This window comes from Kogia breviceps, chromosome 9, assembly GCF_026419965.1.
Source record: "Kogia breviceps isolate mKogBre1 chromosome 9, mKogBre1 haplotype 1, whole genome shotgun sequence".
Lineage (NCBI taxonomy): Eukaryota > Metazoa > Chordata > Mammalia > Artiodactyla > Physeteridae > Kogia > Kogia breviceps.
In genome coordinates this window covers 19115552-19142235 of record NC_081318.1, presented here as the reverse complement: position 1 = coordinate 19142235, position 26684 = coordinate 19115552, and the positions used below count along the sequence as shown (strand labels likewise).

At 41.2% G+C, this 26684-nt stretch overlaps 1 protein-coding gene across 1 annotated transcript in view; it reads left to right on the top strand.

The window, feature by feature from the left end:
- EXOC4 (exocyst complex component 4) overlaps positions 1–26684 on the top strand; it is an 826096-nt gene that overhangs the window by 624823 nt on the left and 174589 nt on the right. The window contains exon 12 of the mRNA XM_059074406.2: positions 24064–24200. Within this exon, the coding sequence (XP_058930389.1) occupies positions 24064–24200 (137 nt within the window). The remainder of the gene's footprint in view (positions 1–24063; positions 24201–26684) is intronic.

Here is a 26684-nt window from a genome sequence, read left to right as displayed (position 1 = left end):
AATATTTGGATGGCATTTTACCTAGAGCCTTGGTATCATGTGCAAGACAACCTTTTGAGGTAGGTTATTTCTTCCATTTGATAGACAAGGAAATGTATGACTTAGTTAATGTAGCACAGCTAGTAAGTAAGTGGTGGATCAGGATCTAATATCCAGATCTCCTCTTCTCACCCTGATTCCATGTTCTTCTCACTTGACTGCACTGCCTCTTCTGGATTAGGAAGGTTTTAGGAGGTCTTGTTAATTTACAAAAGTTGTAATTAATAGGTAATTCTACCAGCTCCCGAACTTTTCCTACAAATATTAGTATTTAGTAACTTGCATATCAATCCATAGCATATTGGTAAGCAATAAATTGTCAAATCCTTTTCTTCTGGCCTTTGAGACGTTTGTACTCAGATTAGGAAAGGCAGAGGGGTTTGGTTAGTATAGGTAATTCCAGAACAATAGATAGATTTCCTGTCACTAGAATTTTGGATTTTGTAAGTAAGTTAGGTTACCAGATGTGGAAACCTAAACGTTGTCCTGCCATGGTATATTTGGATCTAGTAGTTTTACATGATAAGAAGTAAAAATGCAGGAGTGAGGCTCAATGATCAGATTCCTCAGAGCAGGAACCCTGAGAGCAGACACCGAAGGAATGGGCAGCTAGTCCTCATATGCCGTGATAATACCTGATGGCCTGGGCACAGTGGACGGAGAGGTCCTCTCTGAGCACCTGTCTTCCCCAGCCCTGGGTTCCTCCTCTGGTTTCTCCATCCAGGTACCTTGTCGTTCTACCCACTTCCCCATCCTGTGCTCTGATAGGGAGATGTGCCCACATGCGTTGCTCTCATCCTCACTGGAGGCAGTTGGTGTACTTGATGAAATATCAAAGGCTCTTTTACTCCTATGGTTATTTCAAGAAGTAAATAATAATTGGTTGCTAACTATATACGTACAGGGCACAGCACTAGGTACTGTGTGATATACAAAAATGGATGGAGACTTCCCTGGTGGCGCAGTGGTGAAGAATCCGCCTGCCGATGCAGGAGACACAGATCCGAACCCTGGTCCGGGAAGATCCCACATGCCGTGGAGCAGCTAAGCCCGCGCGCCACAACTACTGAGGCCCATGAGCCTAGAGCCCATGCTCCACAACAAGAGAAGCCACCGCAAGGAGAAGCCCGCACACCACAACGAAGAGCAGCCCCTGCTCGCCGCAACTAGAGAAAGCCCGCACACAGCAGCAAAGACCCAATGCAGCCAAAAATAAATAAATAAATAAATTAATTAGTTTTACAAAAAACAGAGTCTTTTTAAAAAAAAATGGGTAGGACCAGGCTTTGCTTTCAAGAAACTTAAATTTTAACACAAGTATATGAAAAAAATCTGTCATAAATCCTATCTTATTTCTCGAAGTTCTCATGTAATTTTTTCACACCTGAATTATTGTTGACAAGGACAGTGATGCTCTTGCATTTTGTTTCCTCTAAGTACTTGACTGATTCAGAAAATTAAGTACCAAAAGTTGGTTAGTATAAGCAAAATCGAAAGCTTCCGAGTTACATAAACAGCAGTCGTAATAAAGCTAGGTACCAAAGCCCATGTGCTTTACCCATACACCCTTAGTCAAGGCCTATTTATTCTAGAAATGTTTGTCTATCTGATTTTCTGGTTCACATTATTTTAAGAAGCAGCATTAGCAGTTGCAGAAACTGAGAACAATAAGAATCTACTGCTATTTTTTACTCAAAGTATTGAAATTTAATAGCTGCTAGTCTCCATAAGAAAAACTTTATAAAATCATAAAGTGACATGCCGGTTTGGAAACATTTAAATGGGGTGCAAAATGCTTTGCCTTCCTCGATAGCCTTTAAAGACATGGCTTGGGCTTCCCTGGTGGCGCAGTGGTTGACAATCTGCCTGCTAATGCAGGGGACACGGGTTCGAGCCCTGGTCTGGGAGGATGCCACATGCCGCGGAGCAACTAGGCTCGTGAGCCACAACTGCTGAGCCTGCGTGTCTGGAGCCTGTGCTCCGCAACGAGAGGCCGCGATGGTGAGAGGCCCGCGCACCGCGATGAAGAGTAGCCCCCGCTTGCCGCAACTAGAGAAAAGCCCTCGCACAGAAACGAAGACCCAACACAGCAAAAATAAATTAATTAATTAATAAACTCCTACCCCCAACATCTTTAAAAAAAAAAAAAAAAAAGACATGGCTTTATTGCTAAACCGAAAGGTCGATATTAATAATGATGAAACATTAATTTGTAATGAGTCATTAATTGGTAATGAGTCATTGTGGAGTTACATTAAGACCTGTGGAGTCTTCCCCAATGGACAGAAATGTATGAATGTATTTTTAAAAAAGCATCAGAGATGGGAGTGTAAGAAATTATATAAAGTATATGGTTATATGGAAATTTTGTTTTAATAACTATTATTTAGAAATAAGTAAACCACCTGTTAGGAATTAGGATTTTGAGAAACTTTTCCTGAAAAATGAAAGCGAATAGTAAAGGATTATTATGGATGTAATTTGAAAGATGTTTACCATTATTTAATACTTCAACATTTTTCCTAGATAAATTTCACGGGACAAAGTTATTATCTTGACTAATTTCATCTGCCCAAACAGATTTGAGATGATTTCTAAGATTTGTATTTTTAGTAAATTTCTTGTTTTCATGCCCTTAAAAAAATGGAAACCTTATATTTGTAGAAATGAAGATTAAGAAATTCTTTGGCAATGCATTGAAACAAACAGGTGAAAACATAAATGTAGTTTGTTTATGATGAAAACCTTGAGAGTCCTCTCATGTAGTTTACTTAGAAATGTGTATAAATTCAGTGTATGAACAGTTCTTTTATGTTAATATTCCCAGGATATAATTGGACCAGATTACTTTCCCATGTTTTGCATTTTCATGTTTATTTTTATTCATTCCTCTATAGAAATACTTGTATCCTAGTTAGTTGCTCCATTACAGTACCTCTACTATTGGCCCCTCATTGTGAACTTGGAGACATCTATTTGGCTGTGTGTATTTTCTTAAGAAAATATTTATTTCTCAATATTTTCTCAGCAAAATTACATTCATTATACTATCATTTATGAAGAGGGGACTCTTGAGCAATATGCTTTTCATAGATGTGATCTCATTTAGTCTTTGCAACACTGATGAGCTTGAGAGAAATTAAGTGGCTTCTTGAGGTCACAGGGCAAGTCACTGGCAGAGTCGGGGCTGAATCCTGGTCTTTCTAACCCTTGCCTCTGGCTCTAGGACCTCTACTGCCTCCCTCAGGCATTGGGCTTAGTGGGGGCCAGAAGCTGACTGGCCACTGAGTATATGCAGGGCCTCATGTGTCTCAAGGTCTGGTTTTGTTGAAATGGTTGGGAGATAGGCAGACAAGCAATTCTACGGTCATGGTTTGTGCAAAGCACTGTGGGAGCACAGGGGAGTGAAGGACCAACTCAGAAAAAGTCAGGAAGGGCTTTGCCAGAGGGCTGACATTTGAACTTGCAGATTGAGTAGGGGAGTACCAAGCAGAGAAAGGAGGGGTGACCATTTCAGGTATTGGGAAGAGGAGGCCCTAAAGCCCTGATGTGGCAGGGGCTGTATATATAGTTCAGTGCAGCTGTGGATCACAGGGGAAGAAGGCAAGAGATAACGCCAGCTAGAAAGGCCGTGCTGATGAGACCGCTGTACCATTCTTGGTGAGGACGTATGGGGCAGGCAGTGGGGCTGGTTCATCTGGGACGTTGCTACTTCCTTCTTCCACTAAGTCTCAGCTCTGACATGCACCTTCCAATTTAATGATTTATCTTCTTTCCTCCAAAGTAGAACTCATTTTGATTCATGTCTGGATCGGAGAGCCCATGTGTGCTCTGAAACTTTGAGTTTTAGAGCTTTGCAAGGATTGTGCAGCTTTCTGTAATGAAGAGAGACATGTGCGTGTGATGGCTACAGAAATGGATTTTGTCCATCGTAGTCTTTGCTGAGAGGCTCATTTGCAAGTTCCTATAGCTGATTTGAAAACGTTTGGCTCTTCTGTGCCCTGCTCTCTGTGCTCTCTACCTGTGCCAAGCCTATTCAACCGTTGGGCCTTGTCCTGGGACTCTCAAGTCTATAGCACAGTCTTGGGTGACCCTGCTGCCTGTATAGCAGCAGCTTCTGCCATTTATGGAAGCTACGGCCCCCCAGTCCAGGCGCTCCCAGACTCCAGGGCTGCATTGTGAGTGACGCAGCCGGTGGGCTCTGAGCCAGACTGCTTGGGTTCAAGTCCTGGTTCTGCCACTTACTAGCTGTGTGGCCTTGGGCACAGTTCCTACCGTCTCTGTGCCTCAGTTTTTCTGCTTCATAAAGTGGCAGTTACAGTACCTTCTTCACAGGGTTGTTGCGAGGATTCAGTAAGTTACTATGTAAATTTCTCACTTACATATTAATACGAACGCTTTCTAAGGCACCGGTCAGAACTCAGGGAAAGTTCACTGTTGGTGTCATTACCATCACTGTCCCAATTCTTCCAAAGCATGCAAAACCTCCTTCCCTTTCCCACTGAGGCAGTCTAGCTCTGTTTCCCAGAGACCCGGATGGCAGATTTTCTTTTCTGAAATTCCTTGAAGCAAAAGGCAGCTAGCTGTTAATCCTTTCCTGGGGAACCAAAGATCAGGTTATTCTTTTACAAGTGGGAGCAGAAAAGGAGAAAAATATTCTTAGAGTGCCCCCCCCTCCAAGTTTCCTGTGGCAGCACAGAAATTAGTCTCTCAGAAGATTATTGCCACATGCACTGAAACGTGATACATGGTCTGACCTGTACGATAGCAATGGAAAACTCTAATCACTTAACCTAAACCTGCCAAAGACTAATTTTTAGAAGCCTCAGAGATGGGTGTCCATATTAAAAGAGACCAGGTCCTTTCAGTAGAACCTGGGCAAAAGTGTATTGATTAACTCAATTAAAGGAAGATTATAACTTTGTGTACTGCACTCGGTGTGTTATCTGACTGTATAGTTCCCAGGGATCTTGAAAGCGTGTGTGCTAATGGCCTCCTCATTCAAAGCAGCATGCATTGGAGCTTATTTCATCAATTAGGTAATCAGATAATTGCCAAGAACACAGAAGGTAAAAAACAAGCATTTCCTTTTATAAGTAAATTAAAATACTTTAAACTCTATTTAGTAAAAAGAGATCCTTTCTATTTCTCAAATATTAAGGGTTAGCGCTCTTTAGCTTTTATTTATTCTTCTAATCTCACTTCCTGGCTTGGGCTGGGGTCATAGAACCCTGAAGATTTGACTGGGCCATTTGTTGGGGACACTTCCAATGACAGTATCTTTAGGTCATTTCTCTTGGGCCAGACTCCACAGAGAAAGATTCTCTGATCTGCTGTCTGAAGGCCTCACTGCCAGCATCCAGAGAACCAAATGGGAAGAGGATGGAAGAGGGCTGAGGATTCTTGGCATCTGATATGTATAAATTCACTTACTTCCCCTGTTTTTTCCATCTTTAATTGTCATCCTGTCTCTGAGTCCAGAGACCTTCTGTTTTACTCTTTTCAAGGAATAAACCTTCAGATTTTTATCAGAGTGGAGGGTAGACAATTACCCAGTGGGGGGCAAGGGGAAATCTGTGGATCTGACTACTTCCTTAAATAGACTTTTTCAACTAACCCTTATATTAGTCACTCCTTCTCTTTTGCCCTCATGACCAGATGAACCTGGGAATGTCGGGAAGTTGCAGTAGAGAGTGGATTGTTTCTCACCTTTTCCTACTACTGACGTAAGATTCCACTTTCTTGAGCCTGTTAGAAGCATTTACCACTCTGATCTGCTTTCCAGCTTCTAATATTGCATTGCTTTTGTCTTCTCCCTCCTTTTTTCTTTATCCTTGTAGTCTTGTGTCTTGGACAAAAATAATGTCCTTACTGTCATTTCATTGAGATTTTGGGAGGGAGAGAGAATAGATGTGTATGTTCAATCTGCTTTCTTTACCCAGACGTAAATTCTCCCCTAAGTACATCTTTCTCATCCCTGTTCCTATGCCTCTACTTGTAAGGCTCTGCCCTGCTTCTCCTCTCAGGCAACTGGAGGAAGATGGAACACCCAGACCCCTTCTTTCCTACCTCCCCATACTGTTAAGCTCTGCCTTTCCTACAAGTTAGCTCAGATGCTAACTTGTCTGTAAAACCTTCCCAGAGCATCTCAGGCTGTGATGAACAGCACTCATATATCCCTCTTATGAGTCGCTCAGTCTCTGTGTATATATCTTTTACATCCTCCTCAAGAAGCTTAAAACTACATTGTAGTCTGTTTCCTGCCAGGGCCTTGCCTGAGAATTTATGATTAAGTTGCCATGTGGTATAATGGAAAGGGCCTGGGCTTGGGAGTAGGACCAGTCTGAGGGCAGCTCTGGGCCCCACCCGTTGCTCTCTTGGGCAAAGGAACTTCACCTTTCTGAAGCTCCCTGTCTTTTCTGTGATGTGAGGTCTGTGAAGACTCAATGAGCTGAAGCATGTGGCCCTGCTTAGCATAATCCCTGGCGTACAGGAGGCATTTATTAAAGGTTAGTCTCCCCCGCTCCCTTTCTATGTGCGTATCTCCTTAGCATAGTGTCTTCCTTATGGTAGATGCTCAACGATATTCACTAAATGATTGTTTTGGAAAAAGAAGTTGATAAAGTTTCTTCATTAAACACAGTTATTCTGTTTTTCTGTATCCAAGCTGTACCACATCAACTCTAGCAGGAAGGTGGGATCTCTTCTCTAAACTAGAATTTTATAGCAGGAAATCCTTATCGCTTGAGTAAGGGGAAACTGGGGGACGAAAAACACAGTATTCAATAAAACCGAAAGGGCCTTAATCTCAATATTGGCTTTACCAAAGCCAACCTGGGGCTTACAGCTGTGCTTCCTCTTAGCAATTATAAAAGTGAGAACTGTGTTAACTAACTTCCAGTTCAATCCGAGTTTGCCACTCGGGATCTGGGGGCTAGCTGATTTTTTGACCTAAGCTGCTCTGCTACGTAGGGTTGCCAGTTATAATTATATGTTCAGGTGTCAGTTAGCAAAACAGCCCATTATTTGGCAGTTTGGAATAATGAGATGGATCTTACACTAATCTTCCAATTCGACAAGCATTTGATAAGTACTTTATACATAAAATTCTATGTCATACTACACCTAGTAAGGTTATATAAAGAGCTGGAGGTCAACATTCTAAATGTGCATTCTTTTGTAAGCTCATGCATTTTCAAATATTACTAGAATCTTGAGTAACAAAGAAGAGAGCAGACGGTTTTCACACACACACACAAGCATTGCTTTGTATTCAAGTGACAAGAATTTCAAAGACAGTCACCTCATGGAACAGATAGGATGGAAATTCGTTGAGAGAAAAAAAAAAATTACTGAATACGACTGTACTACACTGTGCTTGACTATGGGGAAACCTTGGTCAGTGAAGCAGACTGGCTTTCTCCAAAGACTGCTGGTTCCCTGTGATATTTGACGTTTTCTTCTCTCTGTATCAGATCTTTACATTTTTCTCAGTATACCTAGATTCGAATACTACAATAGGATTCATGATGTTCCTGACTCTTCTTTTCATACAGTTTAGCATTATTGCTTACCTAAGGCCTATCATTTCATGAATGTCCTAGTCTTACTCCTCCTTTACGTCTGTTTCCCACAAATAACGCGTCTACGCAGAACAGAGAAGGAAGATGCAGGACCTCGCCTAGAGAGCGTGAGGCTGGGTGGCAGGTTTCCACCATGGTCTTTCGTTTGCTACTCATGACCTATGACATGTTAGAGAACGTAGGCTCAGGCCTTCTCTGCACTTACCTTCTCAAACTCCCTTGTTCACACTGGCCTCTGTCTGCTTGCATCAGATTAGAGTGGCTATTTGGTTTTTCAGAAGCGCTTGCATTTTGTCTGTTTCCCTCTTCCTGCATTTATTGCCTGGTGTTTCCTGGCAAACTTGGGACGTTGTGAAGGTCAAGTCTCCAGATCACGATCCGCCCACTTATTTGAGAATGGATGTGTTTGGGTGGCCGTGCTCAGCGATGTGCAGGGGCTGTGGCTCCCATAGGCTCCAGACAGTTGGCTGTGACATTTTCAGAAATCTTGTAAGCCAGTTATGAAGCACAGCCATTATTAAAAAGTAAATTCTATAATATTAAAAACACAGGTAATAGCTACTCAAACTCAACACTTCTTGATTGTTTTACATTTCACTAGTATCTCTGTTATTAGTTGTATGCGCCTCTCATAGCTGATGGCAGCAACACTGTATTACCAGGGGTGTAACTGTGCATCTCTTCCCACCTCTGAGTTCAGTGACGTCACACTGGCAATTTGAAATCGGCCGTGGTGGGAGTGTTTACAAATGGAAACCAGCAGATATTACAAATTGGGACTCCCTCAGCTCCCCGGAAAGCAGGTTGCTCACCATTGACCAGCACATGACCAGTCAGGCTGTTCTAGTCTACTGCTGCCAGCATTCGAGTCACTGACGATCTGGAGCCACTTCAGTTACCATTTATCTTCAAGATGGCAACACTCTTACACTAGCATGGTCCTGCCTGCCATGCGTGTCTTTTCTCCAGAGTCCTGTGAGCATCAAGCCCAGATTTTCGCAATGACTCCATAGCTACTTTTTTTTTTTTTTTTTTTGCGGTATGCGGGCCTCTCACTGCTGTGGCCTCTCCCGTTGCGGAGCACAGGCTCCGGACGCGCAGGCTCAGCGGCCATGGCTCACGGGCCCAGCCGCTCCGCGGCATGTGGGATCTTCCCGGACCGGGGCACGAACCCGCGTCCCCTGCATCGGCAGGCGGATTCTCAACCACTGCGCCAACAGGGAAGCCCATAGCTACTTTTAAGCTGCCCTTCCCTGCATCCTTCTCATTCCCAGTGAATCAGTTGTTCATTTCTCTCATTCTCCCTCTGTTTTCCAGCTCCCTTCCCCTTCTACCTCTCCTTATTCTTCTTAAGAACAAGGGCTCCGATGCCAGACTGACTGGCCTCGAGTCTGGCTCCACCTTTCACTAGTTGTGTTCCCCTGGGCTTTATGCCTCAGTTTCATCATCTGTCAAGTGGAGATCATAGTACTATCTGCCTCAATAGCGTTGCTGCGGTGATTAAATGAGTTAATAATTTTTAAAAGCACCTAGAACAATGCCTGGCATATCATAAGAAACATATGCATATTTATTTAAGAGAATAAACAGTTCGGGTTGCTCCCCGGCCCTTACCCACAGGCTTATTGTGTGGTAGCAAGTTTAAGACAGAAAGGAGAATAGCAAAAGGAACACAGGAGAATAAAAGAAGAGGAAGAATGGCCTGGGGTTATAACACAGGATTAGTAGCTCCAGGGAACTAGGAAAAGCATTAATGAAATAACCTGGAGAAAAGGTGGTGATCAGGAAGGGAGACAAATAAATAGGAAGAAAAACAGTTACATTTCACAATAATCTGCAAAGATTAAAGTGTATACATATAAACGTTTTCTATTTTATTTCAGATATACAAACCAAGAAAATTAAGGGATACTTTATAATGCATAGAAATTTCCCATTTTAATTTAAGCAATGAAACTAATTTTGCCCCTCATTCTAGGTAGAAATTTGGTTGTCACATACTGAAGGTACTTAGGCTAAATCAAATTTATATTGAACAAGAGCCATGGAGACCGAATGAGAGATATATGTCCATATCTATGAAAAACGCAAGCCTAGGAGCCCCGTACTCATTTGTCTGACCATCTGGAAATCTCTAGTGATCTAAGCATTTAATTTTACCCTCATTTTTAGAACAAAAGGGAAACAATAAAAGAAGAAAATGGGCAGCAGGGACATTCCACTTTTCATTTAAAAAAAAAAATCTTAGTGATAAAAGGAGCAGAGAGTTTAAAGGAAAAAAAAAATGAGAAACCATTAAAATGATTTGAATGCTCTGTCTGTATTTTGCGGTAGGCTCTATTGTTTTCAGTTACATGGGAACAGTGGTAATTTTATGAACCGTTAGAGTTTTCTTTCCAAATTATATCTGTATGTTCTTAAAGTGCCTCCGAAGTTACCCACAGTAAGAGGCTGTTGAACGATTTTATTATTCTATTTAGTACTTTTGCGTTTTGTATTCATTTCATATTGTAAGAAATTTTATACCTACAACCCAAAGATAAAATCATGACAGCTGAATCTTTGTGTGCTTAATTCCTCCTACTTTTTAAAACATGTGAGTCTGTCTCTGTTCTCCTCCTCCGTCTCGTAAGAGACTCCAGAATGAATACAAAACCCTGGTTTGGTGGAATGGTGACTGAAAAAAGTTGAAACAAATCAAAGTTGAAAACAATCACAACAGTTGAACATTGTCCCTTAGCATCTATGGCTCATCAGGCATAGTGACCTGTAAAACATGTACTCTGTTAATGATACCTAACACCTCCCTCCTAGAGCTGTGGTCTCCAAAGCCCAAGCCACTAACCTGGGTCAGCCAGTCCAAAGTGGCATCCACAGATAATGGGTAAAGCAAGGTCAATGTAGTGGGGGTGGTAATGGGGGGATGGGGTGTAGGTGAGTATGTGAGCAAGAGAGAAAGAGAGAGAAGAATTTTAAGTTTACTTTTGGGGGAAGAACCGTCCTTTTTTTTCTGATATTATTTTCCTCCCATTTTTTGGCGTTAAAATACTCATACTTTTATCATACTTCCGTAAAAACAGTGATAGTGTAGGTGATCTGTTTTGGTTTTGTTTTAAGCATCGTAACTTAGCACCATAAAAAGTTGGATCTGTGTTGATCCATTTATGTTTCCTGGCTGCTGAAATCCTAAAGTCTAGAAATTATTGTACACGTAAGTGTTGGCTGTATCTTTCCCAGTGGCGTGGGCGTTTCCTGTGTGAAGAAATTCTCTTCGAAGGAAATACATCAAAGCTTCGATATTCTGATTTTTAACCACTAACTGTTTTTTGGACTCAGGAGAAAAGCTGCTTCCCTGGGCAGTGTGGGTGGTTCTATTACTGTTCCTTTCATGCAAACTTTGGTGGGATGCCATGGAGTTGAGTTCATCGGATACATTTTGGTAATTTCTAATCTTGTATAGGCACAAATAATGTGCTTTGATAACTAAAATCTAGGATAAGTGTGAATGACTCATCTCCTAAACTTGGGAAAATGAGGTAAAGCTCAAATTGACTTTATGGTGGGCAGGCTGGAGATGCCACCATGGGTCATGAAGACTATCACACACCCCTTGCAAATGAAGAAAAGAGAGTAACTTGTTTAGTATCCCCAAAGGCAGTCAGCGTTACAACTATGTTTGCAACCCAGGTCTCCTGATGGACGGTGATGTGATTTTTGCCCAGTGGTGCATACTGTTTTGCTCAGCGTGCCCAAGTCACGTAAAACGGTTAACTTTATCGAATGAGCTGGAATGCTGGTTTTACAACAGCCAGTTTTGTTAAAAACAAGATCTTTTTGAAATTCATGAGCTCTTCTCAAATAGTCCCTCCCAGTATAAGTCATAACCGAGTTGGATCTCTACCCTTGAACAAAGTTCCGCTTGCACGCTTGCATGCTTCCTCACATCCTCTCTCCCCCAAATAATTCCATATGTTCTCTTTTCCTGGAAGCCAAGCTCCCTCCTCATTTTCCTCCTCAGAGGGCTCCGGCTCTCACTTCTGAGATGCCTGAGTAACTGAGGCTGAAACGATTTGGAGGCAAACTTGTCAGCATAATTGATGATTATATGGTGTGAGCCACCAAAGACAGGTGAGCCTGCACAGAGTGGAACAAATGTGTGTGTAGCCTGTAACTCCCACTGGGTTCAGCCGGACTTCCTCCCCTGTCATGTTGATTTATATATTTGTAGCTCTTCCCTAATGAATTGTGCCCCATTGTGGGTCATTGGAACCTCCTGCTGGAGAGACCTTGCCTTTGCTAGGAAAAGGAATTGTAAACGTTCTGCTCTGTGAATTTCCAGGTTTGTTTGTCTGTTGGCACTAAATGGAGTGACTGGCGACAGGTAATCTTTAAAAGGACAAAATCATCACAGAATAGGCTTGAATAATACCGCTACATCAAGAAAGGGGTTTCTGTGAACACAGGTGCTTTGCAACTTGACAGAAAATAGTCCGAGTTGAATGAGAACTTGAGAAATTTAAACAAATACAGGCGTTTAAGACCACCTTTGTTGGCAGCTTGGTGTCCTCGAGTTCTTTTAAAACTTCTTTCGAGGGCTTCCCTGGTGGCTCAGTGGTTGAGAATCCGCCTGCCGATGCAGGGGACACGGGTTTGTGCCCCGGTCCGGGAGGATCCCACATGCCGCGGAGCGGCCGGGCCCGTGAGCCGTGACCGCTGCGCCTGCGCGTCCGGAGCCTGTGCTCCGCAACGGGAGAGGCCACAACAGTGAGAGGCCCGCGTACCACAAAAAAAAGAAAAGAAAAAAAAAAAACCTCTTTCGAACTGTTATACTTGTTGCTTGAAACTTCTTTAAATGTTAGACTTGCTAAAAAATAGGGATAATGACTGCTCTACTTTCTCACAATCTGTTGGGATATTGATTGAGATATTTATGAAATACTCCGAGTTCTCAGGAAGAAGGGTGTTAGAAAATGCAATGGCGATGATGTTGGCAGGGCATGGAAAATTATGCAAAAATATAATTTCAGAACGGTAAGTTTGAGACAGTTTGAATTATTAGCCTGAGCCTGTCTGGCGGTCTTATGTCCTTATGTGCAAACCTTTTGTCTTAGGTATCAGTTCTGGGTGGTTTAAGAGGGCAGGGTATCAGGAAAGTGTGAAGAGATTAGAGCCCTTACTGGCTTAAAACTGTCACTGAAGAGTCTCTTGGCTGCTGGCCTTGGAGTGACCTGTGCCTCCAGATGGCTGGTCATTCCGGAGAGCCTAGGACCAGGAGGGTCCAGTCTTCACTTCCTGCCCTAACCCCATCCCATCCACTTACTGAGCTCCTTCACAGCTTCCTGTAAACCTGGTTCTGGGCTCACCAGTCGCAACGCTGCAACTGTCATCTGAAGGTCCCAGTAACCTTCCAGAATCAGTCCTCATTCACCTTGACTGTGCTGCACCGGCCACTGTGGAATGCCTGGAAAAATTAACTCAGCACTTAGCACTTCTGTGTTTTTTCTGGAAGCAACTAAAAATTCAGGCTGCCTGAGTTCAAATCCCAGCTGGAACTACAGCTTTCTAGTTGTGTGACCTTGAACAGCTCTCTGATTTCTTAGTATTTGGGTTTCCCCAACTATCAAATAGGAATAATAGTAGCCATCTTATAGATAGTAAATACATATTATATAAATAAAATGTAAATATAAATAAATGGAGTTAAATGAGATAATGCCTAGTAGGTGTTCAGTAAATGTTGGATAGATTGACGGATGATGGGTAGGTAGCTCATTCTAATGTTCATATTTATATTATAATATACATGCTATTTATATTTGCTGGTATATTCAAAATAAGACAGGAAGCCAGAGTACAGTATTTGAGTATTTTACCTTTGTTAATCAAGTCAAGTAGGGGCTAGAATTTGATTATCTTTGAATGTATGTTTTCTATAAGCTTATCTATATTTGTTCTTTTTCATGCCTTTTTACTTTTATGTGGCTTCCTGTTATTAATTTTTTCTTTGAGTAAATTACCTTAAAAAAAAACAACTTGTATTGGTTGGGTTAAGGAAAAGAAAGTTTGGTTTTTTTTTTTTTAATGTGTATCGACTGTAGAGCATGGAATAATATTGGGTCCTTTGAACAGAAAGAGAATGTTTCAAAATATATAACTGGGAAACAAAATCCCTGGGAAGATTATGACCTGGAGGAAGTCTTCCACTGGAGGTTCTTACTTCTCCATTGGAGGATTTGTGAGTGGTTGGTTTATCTCTTAAAAGTCGGAAGCCCTTACGCTACCTCTCTTACTTGAAGCTCTTCTCCCTTAGCTTTTCTAGTACTTGTTTCTAGTACCTCCATCAACCCCCATGTGCCAGCCAGGTCCATCTTCACCCGACACCATTTTTGCCGGGAGAAGGCACAGTATGGGGTAGTAAAGAGAACCTTGAAATGGGAATCAGAAGACCTAAATTCTTCTTTTTTCCTTTCAAATCTCTTTTTTTTTTTCTTGCTGTTTTTAAGATTTTTCTCTTTATCCTTGGTTTTCAGCAATTTGATTACCATGTGTCTCACTGTAGTTTTTATCATCTTCTGTTTGAGATTTGTTGAGCTCCTTGGATCTGTGGGCTTATGGTTGTCATCAAATTTGGGACTTTTTCTGCCATCATTTTTTTCTGCCCCCCCCCCCCACCTGCTTTGGGAACATCAGTTGCACATATACTAGGTTGCTTGATGTGGTCCCACAGTTCACTGACTCTCTATTCCATCATTTTCATCTTTTTTTCCTCTGTGTTTTATGTTGGATAGTTTTCTACTGCCATGTCTTCCATTTCTCTTCTTGTCATGTTCATGTTTTCCTCTGTGTTCTTGACCATAGGAGCATATTTATAATGGTTATTTTAGCCTCCTTGTCTACTAATTCTATTCTCTGTGTTCTTTCTGGGTCTGTTTCTCTTATTTGGGTGCTGGACATGTAATCTGGATACAGCATTGGATGCTGGATTCTGTTGTAGTCTTTTAAATATTGCTGAGCTTTGTTTCAGACACATTTTAGTGACTTAGAATTATGCCATTTATTTCAAGGTTTCCTTCTAGGATTTGTTAGACATGTCGACATGTCCAGGGCAATCTTTAGTCCAAGGTTAACTTGGCCTCACTATGGTGCCAGTACCTTTCTGAGGACTCCAGCAGATCTATTGGGCGTCCCACTCTAGCTGGTGGGAAGGTGAACCATTCCTGCCCCTGTGTGAACTCTGGGAATTCCACCTGCTCTTTCCAGGTAGTACTTTCACCAGCCTTGCTCGTTTCAGCTGCACAGGCACAGATCAGAACTCAGCCAAAGATCTGCGAGGACTCTTGATGATCTACAGAGATCTCTCTCCCTCCCTGGATCTCTCTCCTTCTCCCTCTTTCTCTCCTCCCTCCTTCCTCCTTCTCCCCTTTCTTTGTGCAGCTCCCTCCTCTCCACTGTTTTGCCTCATAAAACTCTAGCTACCTTAATCTTCCAAAACTCCAAGTTCTGTCTCAGCTCAGCAAGGCTTCCAGGCACTGTTTAAGTATCACCTTCCTGCATTATGGCCTGGAAACACCAGCCAGGGCATCCATAGGGCTCACTTCATTTATTTTCCTTCTCCAGTGTCTGAGAACTATTGCTTCATATATCTCCTCATGTGTAAACCAAGACCTCAAGCTATTTTATACCAAAATACTTTAGTATTACTTCTCTGCAAAGCAAGAGCATTTTCTTATCAAAATAACCAAAGTTACCAATGTTAGCAGTAAGTTCTTAATATCATGTAATATCTAGTCCATTTGGAAATTTCCCAAATGTTGCAGAAATGTTCTTCACAACTGGTTTGTCCAAACTAGGATTCCATCTAGGACCATAATTGTTATGTGGCTTAAGAGAATTTGACTGTGGATAGCAAGTTGCTTTCAGCTCTACTGAAAGCATTTTGAGCTCCGCTACCTAATACTGGGCTGCTTCTCTCCATCTACAGGAAAAAGCCCACAGCTTGTCACTCAGGCCTTCCACAAGCGGGTTCCCCACTGTCCAGTCAACCCTTTCTCATCCTCCAACCACCCTTGACTTCTCTTTGCTATTTGTGACCAGCTCACTCCTCATCCCCAGGCTTTGCCTACCTCTTTTCTCTAGCCTGAAATACCTTGTCCCTTCCTTTCCATGTATCCAAACCTGACCCATCCTCCAGATCCCAGTTCAGGCTCCCCAACTCCTATTCTCCTCCATTGTCTTTCGCACTTTCATCTCTTGGAAAACCACTTGTTTCTTGTTCTGAATGATGTTATCCCAACTAGATTATCATTATCCCCTGGGAAAAGAGACCATGCTTTATACCAAGAACATTGCTTGGCAAGAAAAGAAGTACTATAGCTGCTAATTTTGTTGCTAATATACTTCTGTCTCCCTCCTAACATCTAGCACTATGTAGTTTGCAGGATAGTAACCTTAAAGTGCTTTTGAGGGCTTCCCTGGTGGCTCAGTGGTTGAGAGTCTGCCTGCCGATGCAGGGGACATGGGTTCGTGTCCTGGTCCGGGAAGATCCCACATGCTGTGGAGCGGCTAGGCCCCTGAGCCATGGCCGCTGAGCCTGCGCGTCCGGAGCCTGTGCTCCGCAACGGGAGAGGCCATGATAGTGAGAGGCCCGTGTACCGCAAAAAAAAAAAATAGTGCTTTTGAATTATGTGTGTGGTATGTGTGTGTATGGGGGGTGGGGAGGGTGGAGTTGGAGATATTTCTTACAAGTGCTAACGCTCACCTATTCGTTGATTTATTTCTCCTCTCTGGGTTCCATTACATATCAAAGGGAATTGATAACCTATCCATAGAGTTATATTGATTTGACGTATGTAAGTCAACCAACATTCCTTTATTATTTAGTGTTAGCTTGGGAAACAAAGATGCCCTTGGGATTTCATAGTCTAATTAAGCACAACTGTTGTATAGTTCTTTCCCCTTCCCTGCTATTTTGTTTTGTTCTGAATATGAAGTCACAACCTCCTAAATAAACCTCATAAAAAGCCAGCTGTACTTTTAAGATATGTTAGGCACAGATTTTTTTTCAACCGTAAATGATCCTCTACTCAAAATGTTAAAAATAAATACTATTTGTAATTTACATCATACGTATTTTCCAAGTTTTCACTTGGCAAATAAATTTTATGACCACTTTTGTGACTTCTAAAAGGATATAGTTTTTCTGATTGCCCAAAATTTGACCTCATATTTTCTTTGTTTAAGTCTACCTATAAATTATGCCTAACGCTTGGGGCTGCCAGAGCTCCGAATGTATTTCCCCGTTGGTTATATAAGTGTTTTTGTCTTTTTCTGAATGGTAGAATGGAACCTTTTGAAATTATCTTCCTACACTTGGAGTGGATCATCTAGTGATTAGTGACATCAGATTGGATTAATTCTGTTGTATTTTCTTGGTGAGGAGGGGATATTAGAAATGTTTAGGTATCATGTATGTATATGTTGTAAAAGGACCCTGAGGATCTAGCTAAGTGCTGCTTCTCTGAGCCTACCCACCCTGTCTACACACACACGTGCACACCCTGCATCCCCAGCCGTGAAGAGCCACGTGCAATTCCCCGAATCCCACACCACTTCATGTTCATGCTGTTCCATCTGCCAGGAGTGCGTCCCTCCCCAGTCTTTGTCAATCGACAGGTTGCTATTTATCTTTCTGGACTCAGTTCAGTTGTAACTTCCTCTTTCTCAGGACTCCCTCCACCCCTTCGACCCCAGTTCTATTAACTCTTTCCTCCTCCGTGCTTCTATTGCCCAATATGGAGATGCCCAAGGTAGCAGCACTTATGAGCCTTTATTGTCCTTGTTTGTGAACTTGTGTGTCTTCTGCTACTAATATCTAAGCTGGCAGGAGGGCAGGAAACTTGTCTCATCTGGCTTTTTTTTTTTTTTTTTTTTTTAAGCGGTACGCGGGCCTCTCACTGTTGTGGCCTCTCCCGTTGCGGAGCACAGGCTCCGGACGCGCAGGCTCAGCGGCCACGGCCCACGGGCCCAGCCGCTCCGCGGCATGTGGGATCTTCCCGGACCGGGACACAAACCCGTGTCCCCTGCACCGGCAGGCGGACTCTCAGCCACTGCGCCACCAGGAAAGCCCTCATCTGGCTTTTTATCTCCTAAGTTAGCCTACTATTTGGCATAGAGGAAATATTTGCTTAATAAATATGTTATCTATTTAATCAATTCGTTAAATTCCCAGCTGTTTCCCCACAAAACATCTAAGCCTTCTCAACAGTTCTCATCTGTAGCAGTGGTCTATGGTAATATTGCCAACAATACTGCTACATCTTCACATTTTAAAAATATACCCAGGGCTTCCCTGGTAGCACAGTGGTTGAGAGTCCACTGGTCGATGCGGGGGACACGGGTTTGTGCCCCAGTCCGGGAGGATCCCACATGCCACAGAGCGGCTGGGCCCGTGAGCCATGGCCGCTGAGCCTGCGTGTCCGGAGCCTGTGCTCCGCAATGGGAGAGGCCCGCGTACTGCAAAAAAAAAAAAAATACATACATATATGTGTGTGTGTGTGTGTGTGTGTGTGTGTGTGTGTATACCCTAAGTGAAAACCATTGTAATAGAAGACTTACTCACAGATGGTATTCTCAGACAAATTTTTGAAGGGGTGCCTATTCATTTGTGTGATGGTTGGACATAAATTGTTTAAAATTGAGATTTAACATGTGTGCATGTAACCACCGACCAGATGTCCCTCCCAGTCAGTATCCCCCCCTCTCCTCCCTTGTATGGGGTATTAATCTGGGTTCTCAAGTGAAACAGAACCATCTCTGGGGGAGATGTCTAGATAGATAGATATGTTCTAGGTGTTTCTAACAGGAGGACCTAATGAAGGTTAGGGAGAGTCTTCCCACACAAAGGAGTTTTTAGCTGAGACCTGAAAGATAAGAAAAAGTACTCTAGGAAAGGAAGACAAGGGACAGGACTTTGCAGGCAAGCACAAAGCCCTGAAATGAGAATGAAGAACTGAGGCAATGCCACGTAGCTAGATGTTAGACAAGCAAGAGGAAAATGGCAGACAGTGAGGCTAGAGGGGTAGCTAGAAGCCATGCCATGAAGGGGCCTATGGGTTATACGAAGAATATGGGGCCTAGTGCATTAAAGAGCTTGAAGTTGGTAGAGGCATAATCAGATAGAACTTTAAATTTTTTCTTTTGATGTTAAATTTACAAACTGTGAAGTGCACCAATCTCAAGTGCGAAACATCTTTACACATGTTTTTATTCGTGCAGTAGCTACCCACTCAAGGTATTTACAGCACCTGGAAGGTTCTCTCCTTCCCATTCAGGACCCACCACCTCCAAGGGTAGCCACTGTTATGACTCCTATCATCAGAGATTACTTTTGCCTGTTTTTTTTTTTTTTTTTTTTTTTTTGTGTTACGCGGGCCTCTCACTGCTGTGGCCTCTCCCGTTGCGGAGCACAGGCTCCAGACGCGCAGGCTCAGCGGCCATGGCTCACGGGCCCAGCTGCTCCGCCGCATGTGGGATCTTCCCGGACCGGGGCACGAACCTGTGTTCCCTGCATTGGCAGGCGGATTCTCAACCACTGCGCCACCAGGGAAGCCCACTTTTGCCTGTTTTTGAACTACAGTAATGACAAAACCAAACAGTCGTGCTGCTTTGTGTCTGAATACTTTCATTCAGCATGCACGTCCATGTCACATGTAGTAATAGTTCATCCTTTCTCCTTGCTCTGCAGTATTCCGTTGTATGAATATACCACAGTTCATTTGCCCATAAACTATTGATGGACATAAGGACCCCTTTTATTACTTTTTAAAACTATTATAAGTAGAACTGCTATGAGGACTTGTGTTCATGTCTTTTTGATGGACATAGGCACTCATTTCTGTGGGAGACATAACTTTATTTTTTTTTGAAGATTCATTTTTTTCTTAAGGATTTTTTTTTTTTTTAATTTTTGGCTGCACTGGCTCTTCGTTGCTGTACGCAGTCTTTCTCTAGTTGCGTTGAGCGGGGGCTACTCTGTTGTGGTGTGCAGGCTTCTCATTGCGGTGGCTTCTCGTTGCAGAGCATGGGCTCTAGGCGTGTGGGCTTCAGTAGTTGTGGCACGTGGGCTCAGTAGTTGTGGCTTGTGGGCTGTAAAGCGCAGGCTCAGGAGTTGTGGTGCACGGGCTTAGTTGCTCCGCGGCATGTGGGATCTTCCTGGACCAGGGCTCGAACCTGTGTCCCCTGCATTGGCAGGCGAATTCTTAACCACTGGGTCGCCAGGGAAGCCCAGACATAACTTTTTAAAGGTTACTCAGCTTTTGAGGTGGAGGATGATTAGGAAGAGCATAGACGTGGCAGTTTCCTCAGTCTCCCTGGATGCATAGTCTTTTACCAGTTAGCTTATTAAAGGAGCAAACCCATTCAGAATATTTTAAACATCATGCAAATCAAAATATAGACAAAAAAAACAGAAAGCAAAATTTCCTTTTGATTTCTGTCATTACTGTCATTGTTGTAGTTGTTATCGTTTATGGCCAACCACAACTTAGAGCTGATGGTAATTGGAAGGACAATATGGAATGACAAGTTTTGGTGACTTGTAGTTGGATGTCCCCATAAGCAGAAACACTGTTGTCATCGTCAGACGTTCGTGAAGCCCTCTCCCTCCACAGTTGCTGGTGTATATGTATGGTGTAGTGGGGTGTGTCTCAAGTGATGAATGGATTTACTCTATGTTTTCTTTCAAATTCTTCCTAAAGTAGTTTTCCAGGACCCTAGGTTCTCTGCAGCGTCTCTGAACCATCCCTGATTCAAGGGCTAAAACAGCACACATACAGAGACTGCATTTTCCAAGCTAAAGTTTTATGAGTTTGTACTTCCTGAATTGTGTGTGTATATATATTTATGGATTGCCATTATAGAAAATAATACGGTCAAGTGAAATTAGGAACGTTTTGGTAGCAAAGTCTAAGACTTTTAGTTGTAATAAATGTTCAGTCTTTAGAACCATGGGAATTAAGGTATAGTAATGTAGTAACAAAGAGGCCATGATCTGATTCCACTTTACCAAATCAGGCTTTTGACCCACTATTTTACATTAAAATTATACTCTAAATCTGTCTTTTCACTCTGTTCTGAATGTGCATTAATTCATTTAATAAACATCTTTTGAGCACCTTCAGTGTGCCAGATCCCTTGCTACTAGGCAGTAGAGATATGAAGGTATAGTCACTGATCAAAAGGATTTTGTAATGTGACAGAAGAGACTGTAAATAAAGAAGTGAACCAGTGGTTGCCATACCCCATTAGGGCTTGTGCTAAATGGACAAGGTCTTCAGTGTCCAATCATCTTTATTCATTCATTTATTAAAATTTTTAAGTTCAGAACCAAAGAGCTCGTCCTTATATACTGTCCTCTTATTTTAGATTGCTGATATATCCCTGTAAGAAACTTTAGTTGTTTATTTTTCATAGCACTGGTGGTTTTTTTTTTTATTGCCTCAGCTATCCTGGGATTTTTTTTTTTTTTCCTTTTCTCATTTTTCATGTCATGCTCAGACTTATTACCTGGTAATAGGTTGCAAGAAATGAGAATTGAGTTATTTTTAAACAAATATCAATCATTTGTGATGTGTTTCATAGAAATTATAATGAATAAAATCAGGGTTTTACTTATTATGAAGTCATTATAGTCAACATTGGCAATTCCCCAAATTAATAATGAGACAATAAATCATTTGTGATGCCAAAGGGATCAAATAAATAAAAACAGGATTGACCTTGTTAGAAATTTGATATTTTCAGTATTTATCTGTCAGAGCCACTGATTTGGAAATTGTTATAAATTCTTGGAAAATGGAATCTTTTTTCCCCTGTAAAAATGTGCATCATTTGGCAAACTACAGTGTCATTTTCCTTGAAGAGAATGTAGTGATTGATTATCGAGAGTGCTACCATGACAAGGTAAACCAACCAAATAGCTGGAAAATTGTATATAATCATATAGCATCACATAGGCTAATCATTCCCTGCAGGTACTTCCTGTTTACCCCCAAAATCTTTATCTCCAGGGGATATTCCTCTGTGCCTACAATCTCCCTTCCCCTCCGACTGTCATCAGCACAGTTCTTATCACCCCAAAACACAGGCATAAATACAGACCAAACTGAACCACCCAAAGAGACTTCCAAATGCAAAGATGCCTGTATCTAGCTAGCCTCACATATATGACATCCCTCACATTATTTATATGGGTTCACATTATTAGTCCTGTTTCTTTGATTAGTAGTATTGTCCTAAAGATCCTAAGAAATTATAAAACAAGCAAAGGAAGGGAAGGATGGGAAGGTTTCAGAAAATAAGAACACCCGTCTCACTTTTGAGAAGTTGATAATCTAATGAGGAAGAACAAACACACCTAAGATGACCTGGAACAGCTACACAGTATCCCCCAAGTCTGCAAGCACCAAGGCACCCCTCGAGCGATGAGGGCCAGTAGAGTAGAGGAGCCATCAAATTATCCTTGGTTACCACAAGGCTAGATGGAGCCATCAGAAAGGAAAGGGCTACCCAAAACTGCCCCAGAGTTGATTATCAGTAGCATAATTGGGAACAGAACCAGGCCCTTTCTCTCAATAATCTGAGCAATTTCCTTGTGCTCATCTTCCCTGCAGTGTTTTTCAGATTTCAAACGGCTTTTGTTAGGATGGCCACACTCTACTCTCCTTTATTAATTGCTATCCATGTGTTGTAGGATATCCTGTGTTCTTAATCAGGATGAGGATTTTTGATTCTTCTTAGCAGCATGGGGACATGTAGCTAAGCAGAATCAATTCCTGTCACTCACACACAAACACAGAGGAACAGGATTATGGATCAGGGTGAAGCTGCAGTGCTTTAATCTTAAAATCAATACAGAAAAGGAAGTTGAACTTCTGGGGATTCTATAGAGACTGTAATTTGGTTTCCTATGAAGTTGCCTTACACGGTATAACTGCTCCTTCCTTTTCACCTTCTGATTATTTTACTTGGAGTGTGGGGAGAGGAGAAAGAAAGAAGAAACCTCTAGAACCAAACAGTCCTGAATAAGCATGCGTATGTAAGCTCGTAACTCAGACTGATCCTCCGTGGCGTTGAGAAAAGCTGCACACGTTTATCCATTCTTTCTATTTTTAGAAGAAAAAAAAGCACTAGTCCAAACCCTGTACCCCATAGTCTGTATTTAAGCATAATAAAATACCTTTGATTATTTCAAAGGTTAGTGTCAGGCTAGAAGAAAACTTTTTAATGTTTACTTTTATGGCTAAGTCTACATTGCTTATGGAATTCCGTATAAATAAAAATACATATTCATCAAACCAGTTATTGACCAAAGGATTCCCAGCTTCTAAGCATGTGATTAATATTTACTCCAGTGTAATTGTGCTTCTTTCAAAAGAGGCATGAACTAATGGTTTAAACAACTCTGTCTTTTCTTAACCAGAGATTTAGAATTTATTGAATATGCCTCTTTTAAGATATAACACCGATTTGCTGCACAGTACTATCAGTGTCTAAGATGGGCTTATTTTTTCCCTTGGATATTCCTTTAATTCAGTTGAAAAACATGTCTGAGTCTCTTTGGACACTGCTTCTACCGTGACAAAAACAACAGGAAATACTATGATCTCATGAGAAAAAGTTTGAGGCAGAAGGGTATAGTTAAAAGAGCAAAGTCTGGAGCCCTTGCCTTGTTTCTTTCTTTTTCTAAGCCTGTTTCCTCCTCTTTACACTGGGGATGGTTAAGGGATTCAGTCGATAGGTAGGTGCGTTGAGAGTATTAACTGACATAAAGCATGTAGAGCGCCTAGCTCCACTTCGCGCACTCGTAAGAATCTAATAGGTGTTCGTGATTATCATGATTATTCTGTGAGTTTCAAGTGAGGTAACATATGCTGTATATGTGAAAACGTTCTACAAGCTGTAAGGCACAACACAAATGTTAGTTGTTATTCTTAATAGATTGATGGTTTTGAAACTTTAAAAAACAAATCCTAGAAGGCTTTTTCTTTATGCTGCCTGTCATGAGTCCCTAACCTCAAAGTAGCACCCTGGGGGTGATAAATCAGGCTCCAACTGATTTATGCATCCAACTCCAATATGCATTTTCATTTTTAAAAGCCGCAGAGATGCCTTGTAGATGCCAAGAATTCCATGAAATCAATATGAAATTCCCTGTCCTGTGTCCTTCCATAAAAAACACTTTCTCAGGTCTTTGGAAGATCAGCACTGTGTGAGATACTTATTTTGTTGTTGTTTTTCAGGAGTATTTTTAAATGTCACATCCTTCTAGGAAAGCTCAAGTGTCTTAAGTGATCACATCCTTTTAGTAGCCCTTCCTTGTCGTAAACATTACTTGAGTCAAAACACTCATGAGTTTCTGTGTCCTCTCTGTGTTCTTTTCCAGAGCACAATCATTGTGGAGAAGACAGTGCAAGACCTCATGAACCTGATGCATGACTTGAGTGCCTATTCGGATCAGTTCCTCAACATGGTGTGCGTGAAGCTACAGGAGTACAAGGACACCTGCACTGCAGCCTACAGGTAGAGCTTCTGTTGGAAGCTAAGCAACATCAATTTAGAACTTGACCTTTGGGATGGTGGCTGATACTACCTTTGTAGCCTAACTTTCCATCATTATAGAAAAGGACCATCCTTGAGTTTGTCAAGAGGCCTGATGAGAACATGTACCAAAGAAATAGTCTCCTAGACACATGTATAGTCATACCAGCAGAGGGAATGGAAGGTACAAAGGGACAAAGCCACTTAGGACTGCCTTTGGGTGGCTTAGATGAAGTGTCAGCCTTGATTTTTATGGAAGTCTAGAATCATAAGATGTGTCTTCCTCAAGGAAATTCTGGATCTTGATTAGCCCCTCTGGTGATTCTAAAAGATCTTTAAAGTAAAGCAATTTTGAACTCTTAGTAACCCTTAATAATCTATAATATGATTTCTTTTTAGTCTGTCCACACATATTCCTCCTGATGTTTGACCTGTAGCCTTCCTACTGTCATGGAAGGATGGTTACCCTGTTTAGCAACAGTGGAAATGAAAAATCATTGTCATGAACTTGAAAACCTTTAGTTTTCCCTCCGATTTCTTTTCTCTGAGTTCACAAATCTCTTTGAGCTTGTGGAAAAGATCATAGCACTTCTTGTAAAAAGGTAATAATAGGAACAAATTATGGTCTGGTTGACAAGGCATGAAACAATTAGAGAAGAAAAGAATGTATAATAAAATACTGAATTTTATGTGATGTATAATTAAGGATAGATGGGTACAGTACCGTATATCATCAGGTACTACTTGTACAATACAGACTGTAAGAGCATAAGGAACAAAACACAAAAAAGAGTGACAGGCTGATTGGAGACAGGAAAGATCTCGCAGAACGTGAGTTAGGTTCTGGACCTTAGACAGATGGGTGAGACTTAGGGAGGTGGAAAGAATAAACATGGGCGTTGCAGGGATGAAGAGGAAGCACAAACATAGTTGCCTGATATTCAGAGGGAGAGTAAAGGAGGAGGAGGTTTGAATGGAGCAGAGTTCCTAGGAGAAGGTAGTAGGAAGTAATGTTGAATAGGAAAAGTAAGACCATATAACAAAGGATCTTAAAAAATAAGACTTGGAAATTTAGATGTTGACTAGTAGATGATAAGGAGCCATTATAAGTTAACCAGGGAGCTGTGTTCAGGGAAGATTAATCTGGCCAAGGAATATAACATAGATTAATGCTTAACCTCCTTCACTCCTGCAATAAGTAATACTTATCCAGTTACAAGAACCAAATAAAGAAAAGAAACCCAGAGAGATGCACTCCCAATAATATTATACTTTTTTTGTTCAATAATTATTCATCAAGAATGATAATACTGTTAGGTTAAAAACATACATATAATCAACGAGTATGCTATACGCAGTTGTGTACCAAATGATAATTCTAATGGCACTTCAAACAAAAAATATGTTAACATTTAGTCTTTTGGTGAAGAAAACTTTAAATTTTTTAGATTTTAATTTGTACAAATAATTCTTTTTTTTGCAGAAAACTACAAATAGAGTAATGGTAAAGTAGTTTCAAGCATAATGATATATTCCATTAGGATAAAACTTGGTGAGGAAATGAAATAGAAATAATAACTCAAAGGGAAAAATGAAAACTATCTAACCATTAAAAAAGCTTATTTTAGTATATTTTAAATGTATTATGGTAGATTTCAAATCCCTACGGTATTGAGATTCTATTGGTTACACTTAAAATAGTGATTTAAAGAGTCAATATTTATAATGTGCCAAAATTTAATACATTTTGTAACCATTAAACTCATGCTAAAAAAAAAAAACAAACTAAATTTCAATTTTAAAACGTGGGGAAGAGAATATAGTTTTTCAAAATTCCTTTAAGAGATACACAAACGAAAATTTTAAAGCCATTGCCCTTGTGTTAGTTGTCTAAGAGTGGCATTTCTGCGCCACAGAGTTAACTCCCAAATGGTTGTACCAATGTCACATCTACCAAATGACAGTCAAATAACATACTTTAAAAATTTACTTTTACTTTAAGCTGCATTGAATTTTAAGCTTTTTTTTTTTAAAAGGAAGGCATGTCTTCTTTTTCTTATATTTCATTAAGGGCAACCCATAATTTCTAACAAATAATAATGCCAGTGAGTATTAATTATAATGGAGATGTTACCTAACCTGCCCAAGATACGGCAAAATTGACAATAGACTCTAAGTCCCACTGGTGGTCATTTATATATTATTGTTGTTCTTGTTATTTTGAAAGATATCTTTTTAAAAGTTTGTATAGCTTGGCACCTCATTTATTGTAGGTGACCTTTTCCCCATTTATGATCCTGCCTCACAACAACTCAAGTGATAGGAAGCTTACTAATTCCACAAAGCAGAGTGGTCACCGTTGAACAGTTTCTTGTTTTGAAACGATATTCAGATTGGACATAGTTCTTACTTCTGTAGTGACTCCAAATCAGTTTCATCCTTACACATGAAAACCCTTCAAATATG